The 17,765-nt window shown below is 37.4% G+C and overlaps 1 protein-coding gene across 1 annotated transcript; it reads left to right on the forward strand.

Moving 5' to 3' along the window:
* The first annotated feature begins 1,422 nt into the window (after window positions 1–1,422).
* Window positions 1,423–17,132, forward strand: LOC145770941 (phospholipid phosphatase 1-like). Its single transcript, XM_082582685.1, has 7 exons — window positions 1,423–1,562; window positions 2,909–3,066; window positions 5,446–5,542; window positions 6,659–6,875; window positions 9,208–9,265; window positions 10,605–10,781; window positions 13,208–17,132. The coding sequence occupies exons 1-7, from the start codon at window positions 1,499–1,501 to the stop codon at window positions 13,367–13,369; spliced, it is 933 nt and encodes a 310-aa protein (XP_082438811.1). The 5' UTR covers window positions 1,423–1,498; the 3' UTR covers window positions 13,370–17,132.
* Window positions 17,133–17,765: the final 633 nt, after the last annotated feature.

Genomic DNA, 17,765 nt, shown 5'->3' on the forward strand with positions numbered 1-17,765 from the left:
AGATGCGACAGTGCTAGAGTGTATCAGGTACAGAACGACGTGTTAACATTTGATGCTCTATCTATTTGATGCATTTGATGCTCTATTAGAAAAAATTGCTATGCATTTGTAGAACGTTGCAAAAGATCAATTAATCCACTTTTGCGCAATGTTATGTCTTCTGATTACTACTTTAATTCTACATTTTATATTCACTACAACAGTATTTTGTACGTTGTTTGATGTAGCCTGCTTGATGTTGTGTTAGTCTGATATTTTGTGTGATGACTGTTAAAAATTTGAATTCTATGGACTTTGAGTCTGATTGCAAATAAATAATAATAATAATTTTACTTCTATTCCGCGTTTTTGCACCCTTCCTAAAAGTAGTTGCGTTTTTTTGCATGACGTCACACATTTTCATGACGTCACTGACCAAGGCAAACGATGCTAAACTAGCACCTAAATATTTTGTTACCAAATCCTGAAGTCAAATTATGAAATTTTTTATATTTAAAAAAATAAAAGAGTTCAAAGAAATCTCCTCTATCAATTTATGGCTAGGATACCCTACTAGATCACCATGCAGTTTGAAGCCCTTCCTCTAGCCATTTTCGAGTTTTTAGGGCTGCAATGGAGACAATCGGTTGATTTTATGTATAATACAAATTCAAAATGGTATAAACCCTTAATGGATTGCCCCAGCCTAACAGGGTAAATATTTTTGGATAGCTTGTTTCCTCCTTTTTCCAGCAATATATGGTTTGTGGGTGAACTTTTGTGTGTAGATTGTTATTTATGACATGTACAAAAAATGCGAGGAGCTGGTATACAAGTCCCCCCCCCCCCCCTGGTAACTCATGACAAAAAGGAATTGACCAAAACATGTGGATTGAAGTGTGAACAGTAAAGCAAAGGTAAAGTAGTTTCACCCTATATGTTTGGTGGAGTCCTGTCTTTGTCATGAGTTACCAAGGGGGGAGGGGGACTTGTATACCAGCTCCATTCTAGAGCTGGTGTACATAGTCTTCGCCCTAGTCAAAAATACCAGATACCATTGATTGGAATAGACCGAAAATATAGATTGAAGTACGTAGCTGTTTTGTGTCTTAACTAGGCTTACTTTACCTTTGCTTTACTACCGTATGTATATTTTAACCTGACCCTGAAGGTTAGTACGGTAGGTTAAGAAAATAGCGAAGTAAAGGAAAAGTAGTAAAAGCAGAAACAGCTTTCGCTTTGTTGAATACTGTTCAGACACTTCACCCTACGGTATATGCCTTGGCCGATTCTAATCTTTGATGTATATACCGTACATTCACGTAATAATATTTTTGACCAGGGCGGAGACTTGTACACCAACACCGATAATCTTGTATGTATATAAATTTATATGGTTTTGTAACTGTAGCCTCTGCCTAATTGTTACCTTCATTTATGTTTAGTAGGCTGTGTAGATTTTAAATTAAACTCCTAAGTCTACTGCAGTTACCAGCTTACATTGACGTGCTCAGCAAACATGAGGTCTGAATATTTAGAAGCACTATTCAAAGTTGGATTAGATGTTTTATGTATATTCATTTGTAAGTGGAAATATCATAATCCTTGCTTATATAATATAGTTTATGTTCAGAGCACAGTGGTTTTAAAATTTTTGTATTGTGGTTCTCTTTAGGAAAGGTAAAAGCTTTGTTGCGGTGTCACAAAAAATACATGAAAGTAGCAAAACAGTAATTTCTTCAAGAAATTATTTTTTACGAGGGTACAGCCAACGCTTTCCTCAGACATGTTGTTTACAAAAGCAGTGTTGCTTGATGTTCAAATTTCTATCTTAATTATCATAAATGAATATCCTTATCTTTGTATAGCCTAATAGTTTATTGAAACTGAATGAACATAGCATTTTTACATATTAAAAATATGTGCGGAAAACGTTTTTCACGTATAATGAAATAAATATAATGTAAGGCGGAAGCTCTGGCCGAAGTTGCAATTCTCTATCCAGAACATTCGGCTTCGGTTAAGATGTTATCCCGATGCATCACTATTTAACAGTGTTGGGAATTAAACAAACTCCAGAACACACTTTTAGGGATGCAACTTTTTCCGTCCCCTGAAAAAATCGAGAAAAAAAAAACGATGTTGCTGATCAGAGTTTCTGTAAACATTTTAAAATTTTCCCCTTGAATTAATCATTAAATTTTTCTGGGCCACCACAAAAAAACAAGTGTGACTAACTCTAACCCTAATCTTAATTCGATAACCCTAACCCGAAAGTGAGGTTCATTTCATCAACTATTATTTCAAGATACTTAGCGTGGTCACTGGTCAACTGTTTCAGCAACTCCAGCAATGGAAACTCCAATCAGCGACTTCGGCGCTTTTGTATTCTTTCTCTCGATCTTTTCAAAGGAAAAATTTTGAAATGTTTATGGCAACTCCGATCAGCGACTTCGGCTCTGTTTTTTTTGTCGATCTTTTCAAAGGAAAAATTTTGAAATGGTTGCGGCAACTTCAATCAGCGACTTCGGCTTTGTTGTATTTTTTTCTTGACCTTTTCAGGGAACGAAATGGGGAGACGAAGTGTTCAGGGGACAGAATAGGTTGCACCCCACTTTTAGTGATATCCACTGTAGTGCAGCAATGGTAGCTAACCAAGAGTCAGGATCCCACGTCTGCAAGTCAAAAAACTGACTTACTCCTGAGCAAATTTATGTTTATCTATATAATTAATAATGGACAGACATATAATTGACATATTATTTATTAGTTGTGGGATTCACTTTGAACAACAAAGAAATAATTGTTTAGAATGTTACCTGGCCAACAAAAAGTTTAAAATTTGTTTTAAAAAAACTCTTGGGCTTTGCAGAATATATCAGTTACATCTCAACTTGTGACCTGTAGTGCCAAGTTTTTTCTTTTTCAGTTACCATTCCATTGTGGGTCTACAATCTGCTGGACATTGTTCCAATTACTCGTAATGGATTTTTCTGTGACGATGACTCAATTCGATATCCTTATCATGACAGCACAATTTCTTCTGCTGCAAGTTTCATAATTGGTTTTTCCCTAGTTTTATTGGTGGTAAGATCATAGACGTACTTTATTTGTTGTACCTCTGTGTTGTTAAATAAAAACGATCTAAAATATTTCTTATTTTAGATGTGTTTTGACACCACAGACGAAATCGGTTAATCACATACCCTACCGCTTAAAGATATCAATCGTTTATTTGGATCAAAATCTAAAGTTCCAAACCAAATCCTATCTAATGTTAACTTGGTTAGGTTAAGCGTATCTCGCTTCAAAGAATAAGTCGGATAATAGTATCAGGATTTGCTTCTCATTTGCATACCTACTTCATTTATATAATCATATAATTCTACCGAAAGGCAAAAAGAGAATGTCTGGTGGGTCTGCTACTATTCGGTGAGTCGATTCGGTGAGTTCCTAACCTGTAACCCCTAACCTTAAAACGGCAATGATAATTAGGCTACGGTACCCGATAATTTAAAAAAAAAATGACAAAATCACTAAATAGGGATCGGACTCACAGAAACGGGCCATTCCGGTCTGTTTTAGTGTTTTATTTCGCAAGATTGTTTGCAACACTCAAAGGCGAAATGATGCAAAGGTGAGACAGACAGGTGCGATCAAAATAGAGACTGGTGTCTGTACTATAGTCTAATACTCTAATTCTATGTCGTAATTTGATGTGTAAGACAATAAGACATGGCAGTACAAACATACAATTTTCGCACAGCTGGGTTTCATTAAAGCAAAAGAGCAGACAAAAAGAATCATCACACTTACTAGTAAATACAATAAAGTGTGAAGTAGGTCGATGAAAACTACCTCCTCCGAACAATAAAGACGTTTTAATTTTCAATGAGCACGTTTGATGTCATCTGTCGGCGATTCCAAGGAACGGACCTAGACTAAAGACATGGACAAGGAACGGACATGGAGAAGTTTTTTTGGCTTGAGAGGGAAGTGTTGAACACAATGTCCAAAAGTTAAAACCAGAAAACTTTTGGCAATTTTTAAAAAATTACTGAATAAAGTTACTGTTGTGACATGTAGTGTGTGATTTCATTTGTGCAGTTTCGTTCGGTTAAAGAACATTGCAAATTAGTTATTTTACGAGACAGCTCAAATAACTTGAAAAAGAAAACCTTAACGATTTCAAAACAAACACGTAAGCGGCTCTTTTCTTACACCCCTCGATTTTTGCAGGCCACGTTAACTACACAACAGCTGAGGAGCTAAAAATAGCATGCTTGAAAAAAAACGCCAGCGATCAAAGTTCGCGTTGTTTGTGATGTCACAGAGATTGATAAGATAAAAAGAAGTCTGATTGCCTCCTTTTGCAGAAAAAATACTTTGATTGTACATGCTCTGGAACGATCGCTGGCAATATTGTGTTGTGTAACACAGAACTAATGAACTCTTAAGTTTAACCAGCATTGCAAACAGTTGGTGGGATTGCAGCAATTGTAATGTACACTGCAGCATATAGTAAGAACATTCCCAGCAATACCACATCATATTCCCAGCAAGTTACAATAAACCTTTTTTAGAGCAAATTGGTTATGTATATCAATTGGATATTCGTATCAAAACGTCTGACAAACAGGTGATACGATTTACCGATTTCATCTGTAGTGCATAAAGTATGTATATATTTTTTGACATATTTGAAGGTTGTACTCCGAAATATAATTTAAATTTATTTGTCCTTAAATGAAAATGTGCCAAGTGTGAAGTTGGTATTTTGACACCACTGGAAAACGGTCTTCTGCAGAATATGAGGCTTATACTCAGAATTGTACCATAATTGAAAGTCAAATTGTGGCCTTAGAAGGTGCTGTCGCCCCAAATTGCACTGTTACATTAAAGTGAATTTTTTTAGTCAAAACATAGAGATTGCCTAATTCCATATGTCTGACCTTTTGTACTCGAGAGGGTAACTTAACTTAGATCTCTCTAACTAAAATAACAGTTTGGGAAAGCTTGCAAGCATTCTATTCATGGTGCTGCACCAATAGCGTGGCAATACCATAAATGGTGGACCCATCACTCCATCAGTGCAATGTTTCACTCAGTTTAAAGAACTGCATCAACTAGCATTGACAAGCAAGCGCTTGTTTTTGTTTTCTTCCCATATTCTCACAACGAATTAGAACAGTCTCATCCCCCGGATATGTATTAACTGAGAATCGTTTCTTAAAGAGCCCAGAATTACCTTGCAATTAAATTGCTATACAACACGAATATTACGTGATATTCTATACCTTGAGTTCAAAACCATTTCATTTTTGTATCGCATTTTTGAATCAGATTAATCATCCTTTGAAGTCTTAATCAAAGAAAATACCGCCTCAACAGACACGTCCATTTACAAATGTCATGATTATTTTTGTCATGATTGCTGGAGTATATATTTTGTTTATTTTTTTTCAGGTTTTACCCGTCGAAATATGGTTGTTCAAGAAATACCCTTCATCTATTCGCAAGAGCTCCTTTCATCCTCTGCTGGTTGAATTCTACAGAGTGTTTGGTAAGATATGAAATGCAGGTTACTTCAATATGTTGTTACTCGTCTATGTATGAACTTCATCAGTTTGTACTTTAAAGATTTGGAGTTACGTGTAATATTTGGACTTTGGAGTTACGTTGGCAGTAGTAGGTATCAATGAAATAATACTGATTGATCTTGGCACTTATACTCATGGTTGTATCACTGATTATACTGTATATTTTTTTTATTGTAGGACTGTGGGTATAATGTATGGAATCTTATTTTTTTCCTTTTTTTCAAACACAACTACAGCTTCACAGTAATGCAAATTGTCAATTTTAACTTACTGGGTGCCACACAGAACATTTCATTTAAACGACATCCGATCCTACTTGATCCAACTACTTGTTTCGTCGGTCCCAAACTTCCAAATCTATATGTTTCTGTGCAGTTTTATTCTTTTAGGCCAGTGGTTTTCAATCTGGAGATCGCGACTCCTATCCCCAGTAATGACCCCAGTAACCCTGCTATGAAAAAAAAGCGCGATTATGCGAAATCCTATGTCAAATATGGATTTGTCAGTATCGTTTCCAACAACGTTGAACAATTTCAGTGTGTAGGGTATTTTGTTTGAAAGTTCTTTCAGCAACAGTTCCACGCATTGACAAGCTTGTTAAAAAGATGCATCACCAACCATCTTACTCAAACTGATTTTACTAATTCCATAAAGATTACAATAAATTCAACCAGTAAAAATGTACCTTGTACTCAATATTTTTTTACTTGTAAATTGTAATCAAGCCAAGCTTGTTGGGAAATGGAAATAATCGACAGAAATATAGGCTAATAACATCGCGAAAAAACGTTTTTGGTTTGAAAAGTTTGCATTAGCACAGCGAAACGAGACATAGCTTAATGTCATCGTGAATCAAATTTAGTTATATTTTGTTTTAAATATTTTTATGATGGGGATTCACCAGGCTACGTTGATTGCTCTGAGGGGTTCGCGGTGCAAAAAAGGTTGAAAAACACTGTTGTAGGCCGATAAGACTATCAATTTGTGTGGTTAATAAGTAGGATTGACTGTGACTGCAAAATAGTTCTCTGAAGATATTGTATGCTTGCATTGAAACGAAATCCTGTTTATTTTTAAAGGTTATTACGTAGTGGGGTTGGCAATCAACCAGTTTATAACGGATGCTTTAAAATTTTCCGTCGGCACCCTGAGACCTCACTTCTTGGATGTCTGTCAGCCGAATGTGACGTGTACACTTGCAAACCAGCATATCTACATAGAGAATTACGTGTGTACTCGGACGTCTCATCCTGTGATACCTGCAGAAGACATTCCTACGAGAGTGAGCAAAGCAAGGTGAAGGTTTTTGTGGCAGCAAAACCGAAACATTATTGAGTTAATGCGATATTTTCTATGCAATAATCGAAATTTACAACCGCCTGCAAATACTGAGATTAACTTAGCACTAAGTTCGCCTAAACTTCAAAATACAATTTCAGTCATGATCTACCTATAGACAGTTTATGAGTTTAAGAACACCAGGACACTAAGACCCAACATTACAAGAATAATGGTTTGAGCATTTACCTATCTAAAAGAGGAAAGGCCACCACGACCAGCCTGCGTAAGCGTTCACTGTTCAATTTTGCAGTCACTTCTTTGTTCCAGCTTGAATATAAAAAACACATGTAGTGAAAGACAACCTGCAAAACCTCTCGTTTAAATTTGAAATTTTGTTTGCAAGGTTGTGTACACTTGACACCAGGCAGCTATATTATGACTATTGAATTTTCGTTTTTACGTTTACAATGCAAGGGTTATTTATTCATACATTTTTCTCAAATTTGTAAAAGCTAGGCTTTGTAGTTGCGCGGTTGTATATATGCATAATAGCAGGGGCTCTATCCACTTTTAGAATTCGGGGGGGGGGGGTGATTTTTGGACAGTGGGCTAAAATCGTCATAGTCATTTCAACTTCTGGGGGGCTGCGCCCCCCAGATCCCCCATTGCAGCATCAGCTTCTTTCTGATCGAAGCATAGGGTTTCCAAGTCGTTTCACAAAGTATGTTTCGGAAAGGGCATTTTTGGGTAAGCAAACTGGTAGTCACTTAACAAGAAATATTTCTGGCACTGCAAATGAAAACTCGAACCAATCATAAACTACGTTTTTCGTGACGTGAAAAAGGGCGAAAAGAAGATGATACAAAGCAAATCAAGTGCTGGATTTTCTATCAGCTGTTTGTTTGTTTGTTTATTTGTTTTTCATATTTTTACCCTGCATTGCGAGAAAGCGGACTTGAGCGCTATGCATCGGTGTACGCCTTCTGACGTACACCTGACCCACGCTGTAGCCGACGGCAATGTCTGTTTCCGGTTGTCTACTCTACTTATGACTTAAATTTGGTACTACCCAGTACCCATTACTCGAAATCGATCACTGAGTAGAGGCAATTATACTCATAGTGAAGTTTCTTCCCCAGAGAAACAACAGCAAGTGCGGGGGGGTGGAGTCGAACATGCAGGCTCTCGACTGCGAGCCCAACGCGCTAACCACTCGGCCACTGCTGCCGACTAAGTTGGCAGCTGGTTGGCATTTTAGGGGTTAGGGTTAGAAAGTAGTCATTTCATTGACGTGGGTTCGACTGCTATTGCTCTTTTTTCTTCTGTAATTACCAAATAAAGTTCAAAGCAAAGATTATCTCTCTGGCTAAGTGCGAGAAAGTCACAATTGGACGGTAGCCTCTTATAACATGTTCTGATTGGTTGGCGGTGTCATTCTAGTCATTTGCAGTGGCAGAATTTTTTCTGATTAAAGTGGCTACCAAGCAAGCTAAGTTGAAACACAGTGTAAACGCCTGGCTTGTAGTTCAGGGTTGCCAAACCAAAACATCATATTGAAATGAAATATATATTCATATTGATAAAAAATTCAAAATGTGTCAACAGCGAAAATATATTTTTCAAAATTTGATCAATAAAATATCACAAAACCTTTTCAGAGCCAAATGAGTGGGGGGTGATTTTGCATTGATCACCCCCCCTCACTCCAATTAGTGGGGGGGTGATCACCCCCCCCCCCCCCCCCCCCTTGGATAGAGCCCATGCATAATAGATCATAAAACAGTTCATTGACCTTCAAGTAAAGCAATGTTTCCACTTTTATTGTGGTTCAACAACATTTTATAGCAAAGCTATGAAATATTTTCGCTGTAAATAGATTCTTTTCTGTAATATAATATAAACAAGAATAACGGTACAAAATTTCATTTAGCAAATAAACAGCGTTACAAAGACTCTAGTCAAACTATTCAATATTTGAAACCACTGCAAAACAGCGGTAGCAATAAACAACATTTTTGGTCAATAACTGGTCATTTTTCAAGCTACAACTAACAATTTTCAAGCACAGTAATCGTGCAGAAGTTTTTATTTGACGTCGTAACTTATACGAGATAATTGCTTAGTCGTAGACCGCTATATTTCGATTTACTGCATATTTCGGGTCTGCTACTATTCGGTGAGTTCCTAACCTCTAACCCCTAACCCTAAAACGGCAATGATAATTAGGCTACGGTACCCGATAATTTAAAAAAAAAATTAAAAAAATCACCGAATAGTAATCGGACTCACCGAAACGGCCATTCCGGCATATTTCCTACTGTTTTGTTAACTTTATATTGTTTTTCAGGCGGTCCTTCCCATCCGGACATGCATCGTATTCCATCTACACTTCTCTATTTCTTGTTGTAAGTTGGCAAATTGATGAAAATGCAACTTCATCTGCATACACACACGGTCCCACACGTCACCAATAGTTTGTGGTGCTGGCCTTAATTAACACTGTGGGATAGTAAAATTTATAAATAATCGCTTGTATTATTTTGTTCATATGACGTTAAGACAGCAAATCAGTCGCTTTTTACTTTGATAAAACGTTTGTAGACGTTGACTTAATGTAAAAAACGACTGATTTGCTGTCTAGGACTGTGGTCAGTTTCATGCAAATCGATACATCACCCACGAAGAGGCGTGTTAAACTTTATCAAAGTTTTGCACGATTGGAATGCGATAAGAATCTTGTTTTTTCATTTGTAGCCCTTTATTTGCAGTCAGACGTTAATGCGATATAATTAAAAACAAATCAACTTTTAACATAGAATGTAGCAAAACACTTGACGAATTGCAGAAATACAGCCAGAAGGCAGGTTTCACATTTTTTCAATCTCAGGTTTCATTTTAATGACAGCTGTCTTTGTGTCAGTTGGTAATTATTTCAAGCTGTTAAAGCTGTCTATAATAATTGTTCCCTCTGAGTCTCATATGGGCTTTACCAGCTATAATCCGTATGGTACGTCCATTAAATGAAAGTGCATGTTAAATTTTTCGGGTAAAAAGCGTGAAAGTTCTGTTCAAGTTTTGCTTTTTATCCTTTTTTTGAATTTCTGATTATATGTCACTTTAACATCCGACAAGACTTTGAACTGGTAGTGTTTTACGGACACCTTGTAACACAACCCACCAGCCACCGCTCTTTATCTCTTCCGTTGTGAGACAAAACGCGAGCACATGATATTAAAATTTTGACCGTTTACTTCACAGTTTACTGTCATCATCATCATAATCCATCGTCGGTTTGTTCCCCACTAGTAGGGGTGGCCGATTGTTTCCTCGCAGCAATTGTTTTAATCCCTTTTCTCCATTTCACTCTGTCCCTTGCATCTTCCTCCTTCAGTCCGACTTTTTTAAATTCATCCTTCACTTGTTGTTTCCACGTTCTTCTTGGACGACCGCGTTTCCTCTTCCCATCCACCTTTAGATCTAGTGCCTTTCTAAGAAAACTTCCTTCCTCCCTCCTTATCACATGTCCATACCACTGTAAGAGTGGAATTTTAACTCTACTCGAAATAAGCAATGGAATGGACCAGCGGACAAGGTTGTTAATTTCCAATCATGCGATCCTAGTTCGTCACGCCATTTGTAATATATACAATATAACTGCAGACAGTGCACACCGTTTCGACCTTTCAGTCTCCTCCTTCAATCATCTAATAATTTATGTCTAATACCGTTCTGATGCCTTCACAGATATATATTGAGTATCTGATGAGATCAAGACATACGAGGTTGTTCAGACACATCGTGCAAACAGGTTTGATGGTGTGTGCACTTTGGATTTGCGGTACCAGACTACACGACTTCAAGCACAGATACTCGGATGTGGCTGCTGGTATTGTGCTGGGATCATCGGTAGCTGTTTTTATTGTAAGTTGTGGTTTCACTGAACTTGTTTAATGATTACTTTTTGCACGTTTCTAGTCCGATTGCTAACTTGTTTTGCATTTGATATACTTGAGTGAATGATATGATCTGAAATCAGTGCAAACTCGAAATGTGTTTTCTCTTTTCTCTCTTAATGTCGCCGCTGTGGCTGAAGTTTTTCAGGAAGTCTAAAAATGGTTGTTGTGCAATGTGCATCGTAGGCTTTGTTTGATCTTTTACAACTACTGTACACTTAGTCCACAATGGTGTAGCTACTAAGCTACGCTAAAACCAGTTTGTGCGGTTGACCGTCACATGATGTTTGTAGAGGGTCAAACAATTACAAGCGGCTTTATTCGTCGTTTAAACATTTGTATACACTTTAAAGACGATTTATACTGTTGAGTGTTGAAACTAGTGTATATGGTTGATACATAGGTATCATATCCGAGAAGGTTTTGCATTTTTTTTATTTGTTGTTTTTACATTGATTCAACGTACTTAGATGTCCGAATTAATGTAAAATGAACAATTTTTTGGCTAAATTGTGCCTTGGAGGACCAAAACAAATTGACATTTTTTCTATATCCGGGCGTTCAAAGCTCTGCATCCTTAGCCAAATTGACCAGTGAACCACTTTGTTTAATTTACCTGTTTGAAAGATGCTGAAGCCTAACTCCGGCTCATATGCCATACTACAAACTTTGTGTTTGTCTATTTGTGCCAAACGGTATTATGTGTTCAGTCACGCTACAATGAACAACTCAGCTAGTCAGTCATTTTTTACATTAAATCAACGTCTGACTACCCTTCACTAATTTTCCGTTCAATGTCCTCTTGTTCTGCGATTTCCATTTCAAGTTAACAATAGACTTAAGTATCGTCGGATGATTTCAGTGCAAACCGTTCTGCTATCTCAAGACGTTGAATCGTCGCGAAAGTTGTCAAAACTCCAGTAGCCCATAAGTTGTCAAGACTTCAACAGCCCGTAAATAATTCCCTTATTTCACTTGATATCGTGCGTCAAGGTACCCTCAAATCGACTTATAAAATATCTTACATTGGCTGTGGTAGGTGAGGCGAATCACATAACACGTGATTCATAGACGATGACAGCAAGGTTACTATAGGTCATCTTGATCGATATAAGTGATGGATGGTTAAATTACTGTATGCTATCTCATGTGAGTGGCCATGCTTCGAGGCACGCACACACCTTTACAAATAGATAGGAAGTTTGTTGTAGAAACTCAAAGAAAGCACTGAATCCTTCACACAAATTGTCATAATGAATGTTTATTAAATCAATACTTTTCGAGAAACATCTATCTCTGCATTCGAACAATACAAAGGTTCTTATCAACTATTAAATCTAAATAAAATTTGTTGGTAGAGTTCACATCTTACGTCACTACGCTGAACTTACACTAAAAGTTACTTACGGGTTATTCATAAAAACTAAAACCAAAATGGCAAATCATCATTCATCATGAACTGCAAAGTTTTTCAGCCACCTGTCTAACTGTAATAGCTTTGCTACGGTAACAATTTCGAATGGTCGCACAGGAGTTTCATTCAATGAGTATAATTCGATAGTAATTTCTTTTGATGAGCATTTCGGTTGTAGTTTTATTCGATTATATACCATTGAATTTCATATATGGGTTAAGTTTTTCTGCCAGACTCAGTATTTTTTTTATGAAAATGTAGACCAGCAGACCCTTGTGGTTATTTACCTTCAGGCAGAAGGTTTAGGAAGTTTGTGTTCCCTCATTTGCATCTCATGAAGTTACGCTCCTGTAATGTTGACACCCACCCAAACTCCCATCCTGTCTTTAGCTATGTGTTGGATGTTGCATACCACGTTGTCGGTAGTAAATGTAACGAGTTCGGTAATCAATGACCCTTTGTCGGTGCCATCTTAGTTCCACGCAGCGGTGACTTTTTTTAAAAAAAAAAAGGTTTAAACGCTTCACTAATTCAGTAATTCTTATATGTAGAATTTGCATGAACCTTAAGAAACTGAGTTCAGAAATGTAGTTCAACCGTTACTGGCCGAAGCCTGTTGTGGCTTGCACACCTGTACAGACTTTAAACCCGCTATTCGATGTTGCGCTGAGCCAAAACAATGTCCTTTGCTTTGTGCTCGTAGCTCGTTGAGTACTAGGCGAAACTATTTTTAGTTTTTCATAGCAAAAAAATCAATTTTATGGTTGTTTCGTCTTCAACTTTTGCCAAATTAATCTTCTGTAAGATGTTCTTCATACAATGCAGTGTATCTGAACTCTTGTATGCTGGTACAACAATAAACCATGCTTTACGAAATTGTAAGGGTATTGATATCCCAGCGGCGATCCCACAAATAGTGCCCTTGATTCAAATTCATTATTATACCATGAGTTAACAAGTTGATGTGATTTTGTTTGCAGTCTTACGCATACATGCGATCACGTCGTAGTCCGCCCAAACTCGCTGACATTGAGTCCAATTCACAATCCCCGGAACGCAATCGTCCAGAAAACTTCACTGGCCACAGCAATGGCGCAATCGACGTCTCTTTCAGTCAGCTCAGCAACGTCACCGCTGCCTAGCTGCTGCGTAAGATACAGATATTTCAAGGTTACATGTAAGAAAAATATATGATTATTGGCCGCTGTTTGGCAACGTTAAATGTGTCAACATGTTTTCGGTCAATGCCAAGGATATGTTGCGCTGTGTCTGTGTGACTGTGTGTTACTGACTCCAGTCGCTTACGTTGCTAAACTGCATTATAACGTGCCGTTAATGCCAGTGTCATGGAATTGTTGTCGCGTATTTGGACAATGCTTGCATCTGTGCTAGCTGCCATGCAGGGAATATTTTCGGATTGGCATTGTTCGTTTCACACTTGCTTGCTTGTCATAGCTAATACTGCTGCATGGCCTCTTCTAGTGGTAAATGTCTAAAACAGCAGTTTTTACCTATTTTGTCATGTTTTCATGAGCAATTTAAGGTACGCTTATGCAAAATGTTTGATTTTTTGCTATTTCAGTAATTAACTTCTCATATTAGAAAAATTCCTCACGATCTTTGTGTGCCGATTGAAAGGGGTTTTCTGTATTCATCCGCGTTTGCTTTTCCCGAAACTCTGCCTCAACAGTTCTCTGTGACTGAAATACGACCAAGCAGATCCACGCTTGGCTACGCGTCGTATCGTGCAGGGAGCGCAGTTGGCCAGCAAAAGCAAAGCAACTACTTTTGATAAATTGTTTTATAACACAAAACATAACTTTTATTGCTTTTATGAAATACACTTTTATTGTGAATAACAAAAAAGTATTTTGTAGGTCATATGTAGTCCGTGCTTTTATCGTATAAAATTTGATTGGTCCTGTATTACATAGGGATACATCTAATTTGCTAACTTTTCGATTACAAATTTCAACGAAAGTGAACCACATTTGTCATTTTGTTTTTTTCTTTATATTTTATCGTGCTTTTCACTTTGATTAAAATTTTTACTGTTGACACAACGAGCCCATCTCAAGCAATCTATGCCTGAATGCAACGTACACCGTGGAGCAACTGCATCATTATTATACTGTTTTTTGCTGATCTTGTTCGTGTTTTATGCTCAATTTGAAGTTGAAGTTTTCACGTTTTCATCAATTTGTAAATTCTTCGTTTGTGATCACATGTTAGGATACCTTTGTGTTTACTTTGTTGAAATCGCCTTGCACTCGCTCTGACATTGGAATGTTGGTGAAAAAGTGTTGTCACATTCCAGAGTGTTATTACAAGATATTCCAATGTATGCGAGCACCCAAAACTGTTTCCACCCTTCCATATATTACGAAGGTAGTTTAGCTAGTTTAGTTTGTTTGTAGGCTATAAAATATTTAAGTGCTGGCACGGAAAAATCTGCAGTGATCCTGTAATGTATGTAGTTTATCTAGTCACTAAAATGCCAAGGTCACTAATTTGATTCTCACGGTGCCTGTTCGATATTTGCAATGCTTAATATACTTTTCAGGTACTGACTTACGCTTTATATGACTTTGAAATCTGTATGCATTTGATCGATTGCCTTACTGATGCAATAGCAATTCGAATTTAATAATGTAAAACAAACTACAGTAGAATTTATCACGTTTTTGTCGATCCCTGCGGGAGTCGTTATAGTTTGACCTGTTTGTATAATTCGTCAATTCGCCTAATTCAACACTCCCTTTTTATCCCCTGGAGGTGACGAATTAGGTGAATTCTACTGGTTAAGTCACTCTTCCAACCCAATTATTTTTAAACTGATCAGATTGATACACGGTGCTTTGTTTTTTAAAATTACCCAACTTAGGTAACAAAAGTCGAAGCAAAAGAAAATTTGTTTAAAAACAACAGTAGCGCTTTGGCGAAATCTAATGGCAGGTCATGACATTGTACGATTGTTCAAATTGATCTGGATGCTGACCTTACAACCGTGACAACCTTACAACAAACAACTTACTTACCCTTGACAGCAGAGTCGCTAGTGTAAGTTACTGGTCTGAGTAACAGGTGATTAATACAGCCTTTGTGCTGCTGTTACATGAACTGAAATATTTTTTGACAGTTGCGCAGCAAGTGCAAACAAATGAATGGTTTTACCGTTTGTGAAAGTGAAACCAGGAATTTTTCGTAGGTTGAGTTGTTGTGATTCCACTTTGATTTCTCCTAACTATCTTTTGAAAGAGATATAAACTACATTTACCATTGAGTTGATAACTAAAACTATTATACATCAGTTTCCAGTTATTATTATCGGCTCGCACAGTCATATGTATATTTAAAGCAAAAACTAACACAGAAAAGCTTCTGTGCTGGAAATTTTCGTTAGTGCTTGTTGTAAATGTTTTGGCTCTGCTTGCTACTTCATTTACAACTGCTGCATTTGATCTCTGGAATGTGTACAATTATGTGTTGTACCAACCAGTAGAGCAATTTAGAGCTAAATCCCCATCAGACCTTGATTAGCAACTTCTGAATGTGTGACTGCATCTAATGGTTTGAATCCGATCTTTGTCATAACGTACAAGGACTGAAAAATTATCCCCTAAAGAGATTAACCAATAAGGCAGTCACACAACTTCGAAAAACGACCAAAAGTGTTTAGGCCAGTCACTCATGGAGGCTTTGAACCGCATCGTAAAATAGAAAACTATTGCTACGTGTGGTCTCATTGTGAAGTTTCTTTGTATCATCTTAACACCCGGTGCCTTTATGAAAGCAGTTTTTATTATACAGTATATTTCAATTCCCTATTGCACATAGGCTATACATTATAATAATACGTTCATAATATCCGTTAGTGTAGACAAGTTTTGTTTTTACTCCATATCATGTACAAAAAATAAGCATTTTATGCAGTTAAACGTAAATGGTTTTATCCCATAGCTACGAATTTTTACTGTTCTTGATAAGTGGTGGTATACAGACTGTCATTACACATGTTATGCTAATTCGCACAATTTTAATGCTTAAATTTGTTTTTTACGTAGAGTTTTGCATGTAAGCGAAATATATTGGTGTTTACACCTGTTCTACTGCGTTGCCTGCAAGCTGGCAGTCGTCGGTTTATAAACACGTGTTAGCGCAGTTCATATCTTTCATTGTCCATGCGTCATGAAATCTATATGTCCAATATAGAATGAATCAGCATGAAGAGTGTATGTCTTGTGATGTTTTTTTCTCAGTGATTTCGGTGCAACTGTCCTTGGGATAAACCGGGGGAGCCCCTTCTTTTGCTTACGTAGCCAGGAAACCCCGTTTTAGTTATTTACTTTCGGACGCATTGTGTCTTCTCGTGGCAACTTATGAAGTTTTTATGCTCTTGTAATGTTAAAAACGCATCAAAGTTTCTATCCTGCGTGTATGTGTTAAGCATCGTGCCATCACTAAGCGGTAGGCACTTTAACATTACCCACTCTTCGAAAAGCGTACTCGCGATTCAGCTGATTTCAGTCATGTGACTCGACACGTGATATTCTGATCGCAAAATTTTGATACAAAGAAATTTAACTGAATGCTTCGCTACAACCAGCGTTGCCTAATGGTTAGGGCAGAGGAGTAGTAATTTCGATTTCGTGGGTTCGATTCCCACCCTCTACTGATACTATTTTTTCTTCTGCAACTGAACTGAGTGCAAGAAGGATCTTAATGACTGCAATCAATGGAGTTTATAAGGAAAATTGTGACTAAAACACAAAGCAATTTCACATTGAAAAGCAGGCACTCTTCGACGAGTGGGTGATGTTAAAGTGCCTACCTCACTAAGCATTGTTGTAAGAAGGGCTGGATTCAAGTAACGGATTTTTTTTACTTAAGCAATAAAGATTCAAAATTCTGAAGAAGGAAGCGTTCTTTCTGGCTATCAGCACAAGGCTGAAGTACTCATAAGTACAGCAAGTAGTTGCGATTCGCTAACCATAACGGTGTAGCTTCCACGCTAACCATTTAGACCATTCAATCAACTATATGTTTCTCGGCAGCCGATTGTAGCAAGAATTGACAGCGATAGACACCGTGTTTCGCCCATGAGGCTGGGCTCATCCGTATCGCACCACTAAATCTGTCAGGCAAGGCAAGATTTTAGATTTTTAAGGACTTTGGGTTACTCTTCGGGGGCTTCGTAAAAAGCGATCTCCTTTTTTATGTCAGCCAAGACGTTTTCTTGGACGGAAAGACAAGGATATTTGTAACCTGTAGACAAAAGTTCATCCAATATTTCTGCTTTGGATTTTTCTCTGTCTGTTCCTTGTTGACATCATGGTCACTTTCATCAGCTTCAATGCCCCTCTTAGGAAAAAGTCTGATGCAGATCTTTTTTTTTTAAATACGGCAAATCAAGTAAGAAGAATCCACCATCTGATCATTATGATCCAAGTAATCTACAGGTAAACACTTTAACATAGGCCACGAATCAGCTGATTTCAGTCATATGACTCAGCACGTGATTTTCTGAGCGTTCTTGAA

This window comes from Aplidium turbinatum, chromosome 1 (assembly GCF_918807975.1).
Source record: "Aplidium turbinatum chromosome 1, kaAplTurb1.1, whole genome shotgun sequence".
In the NCBI taxonomy this organism is placed as follows: domain Eukaryota; kingdom Metazoa; phylum Chordata; class Ascidiacea; order Aplousobranchia; family Polyclinidae; genus Aplidium; species Aplidium turbinatum.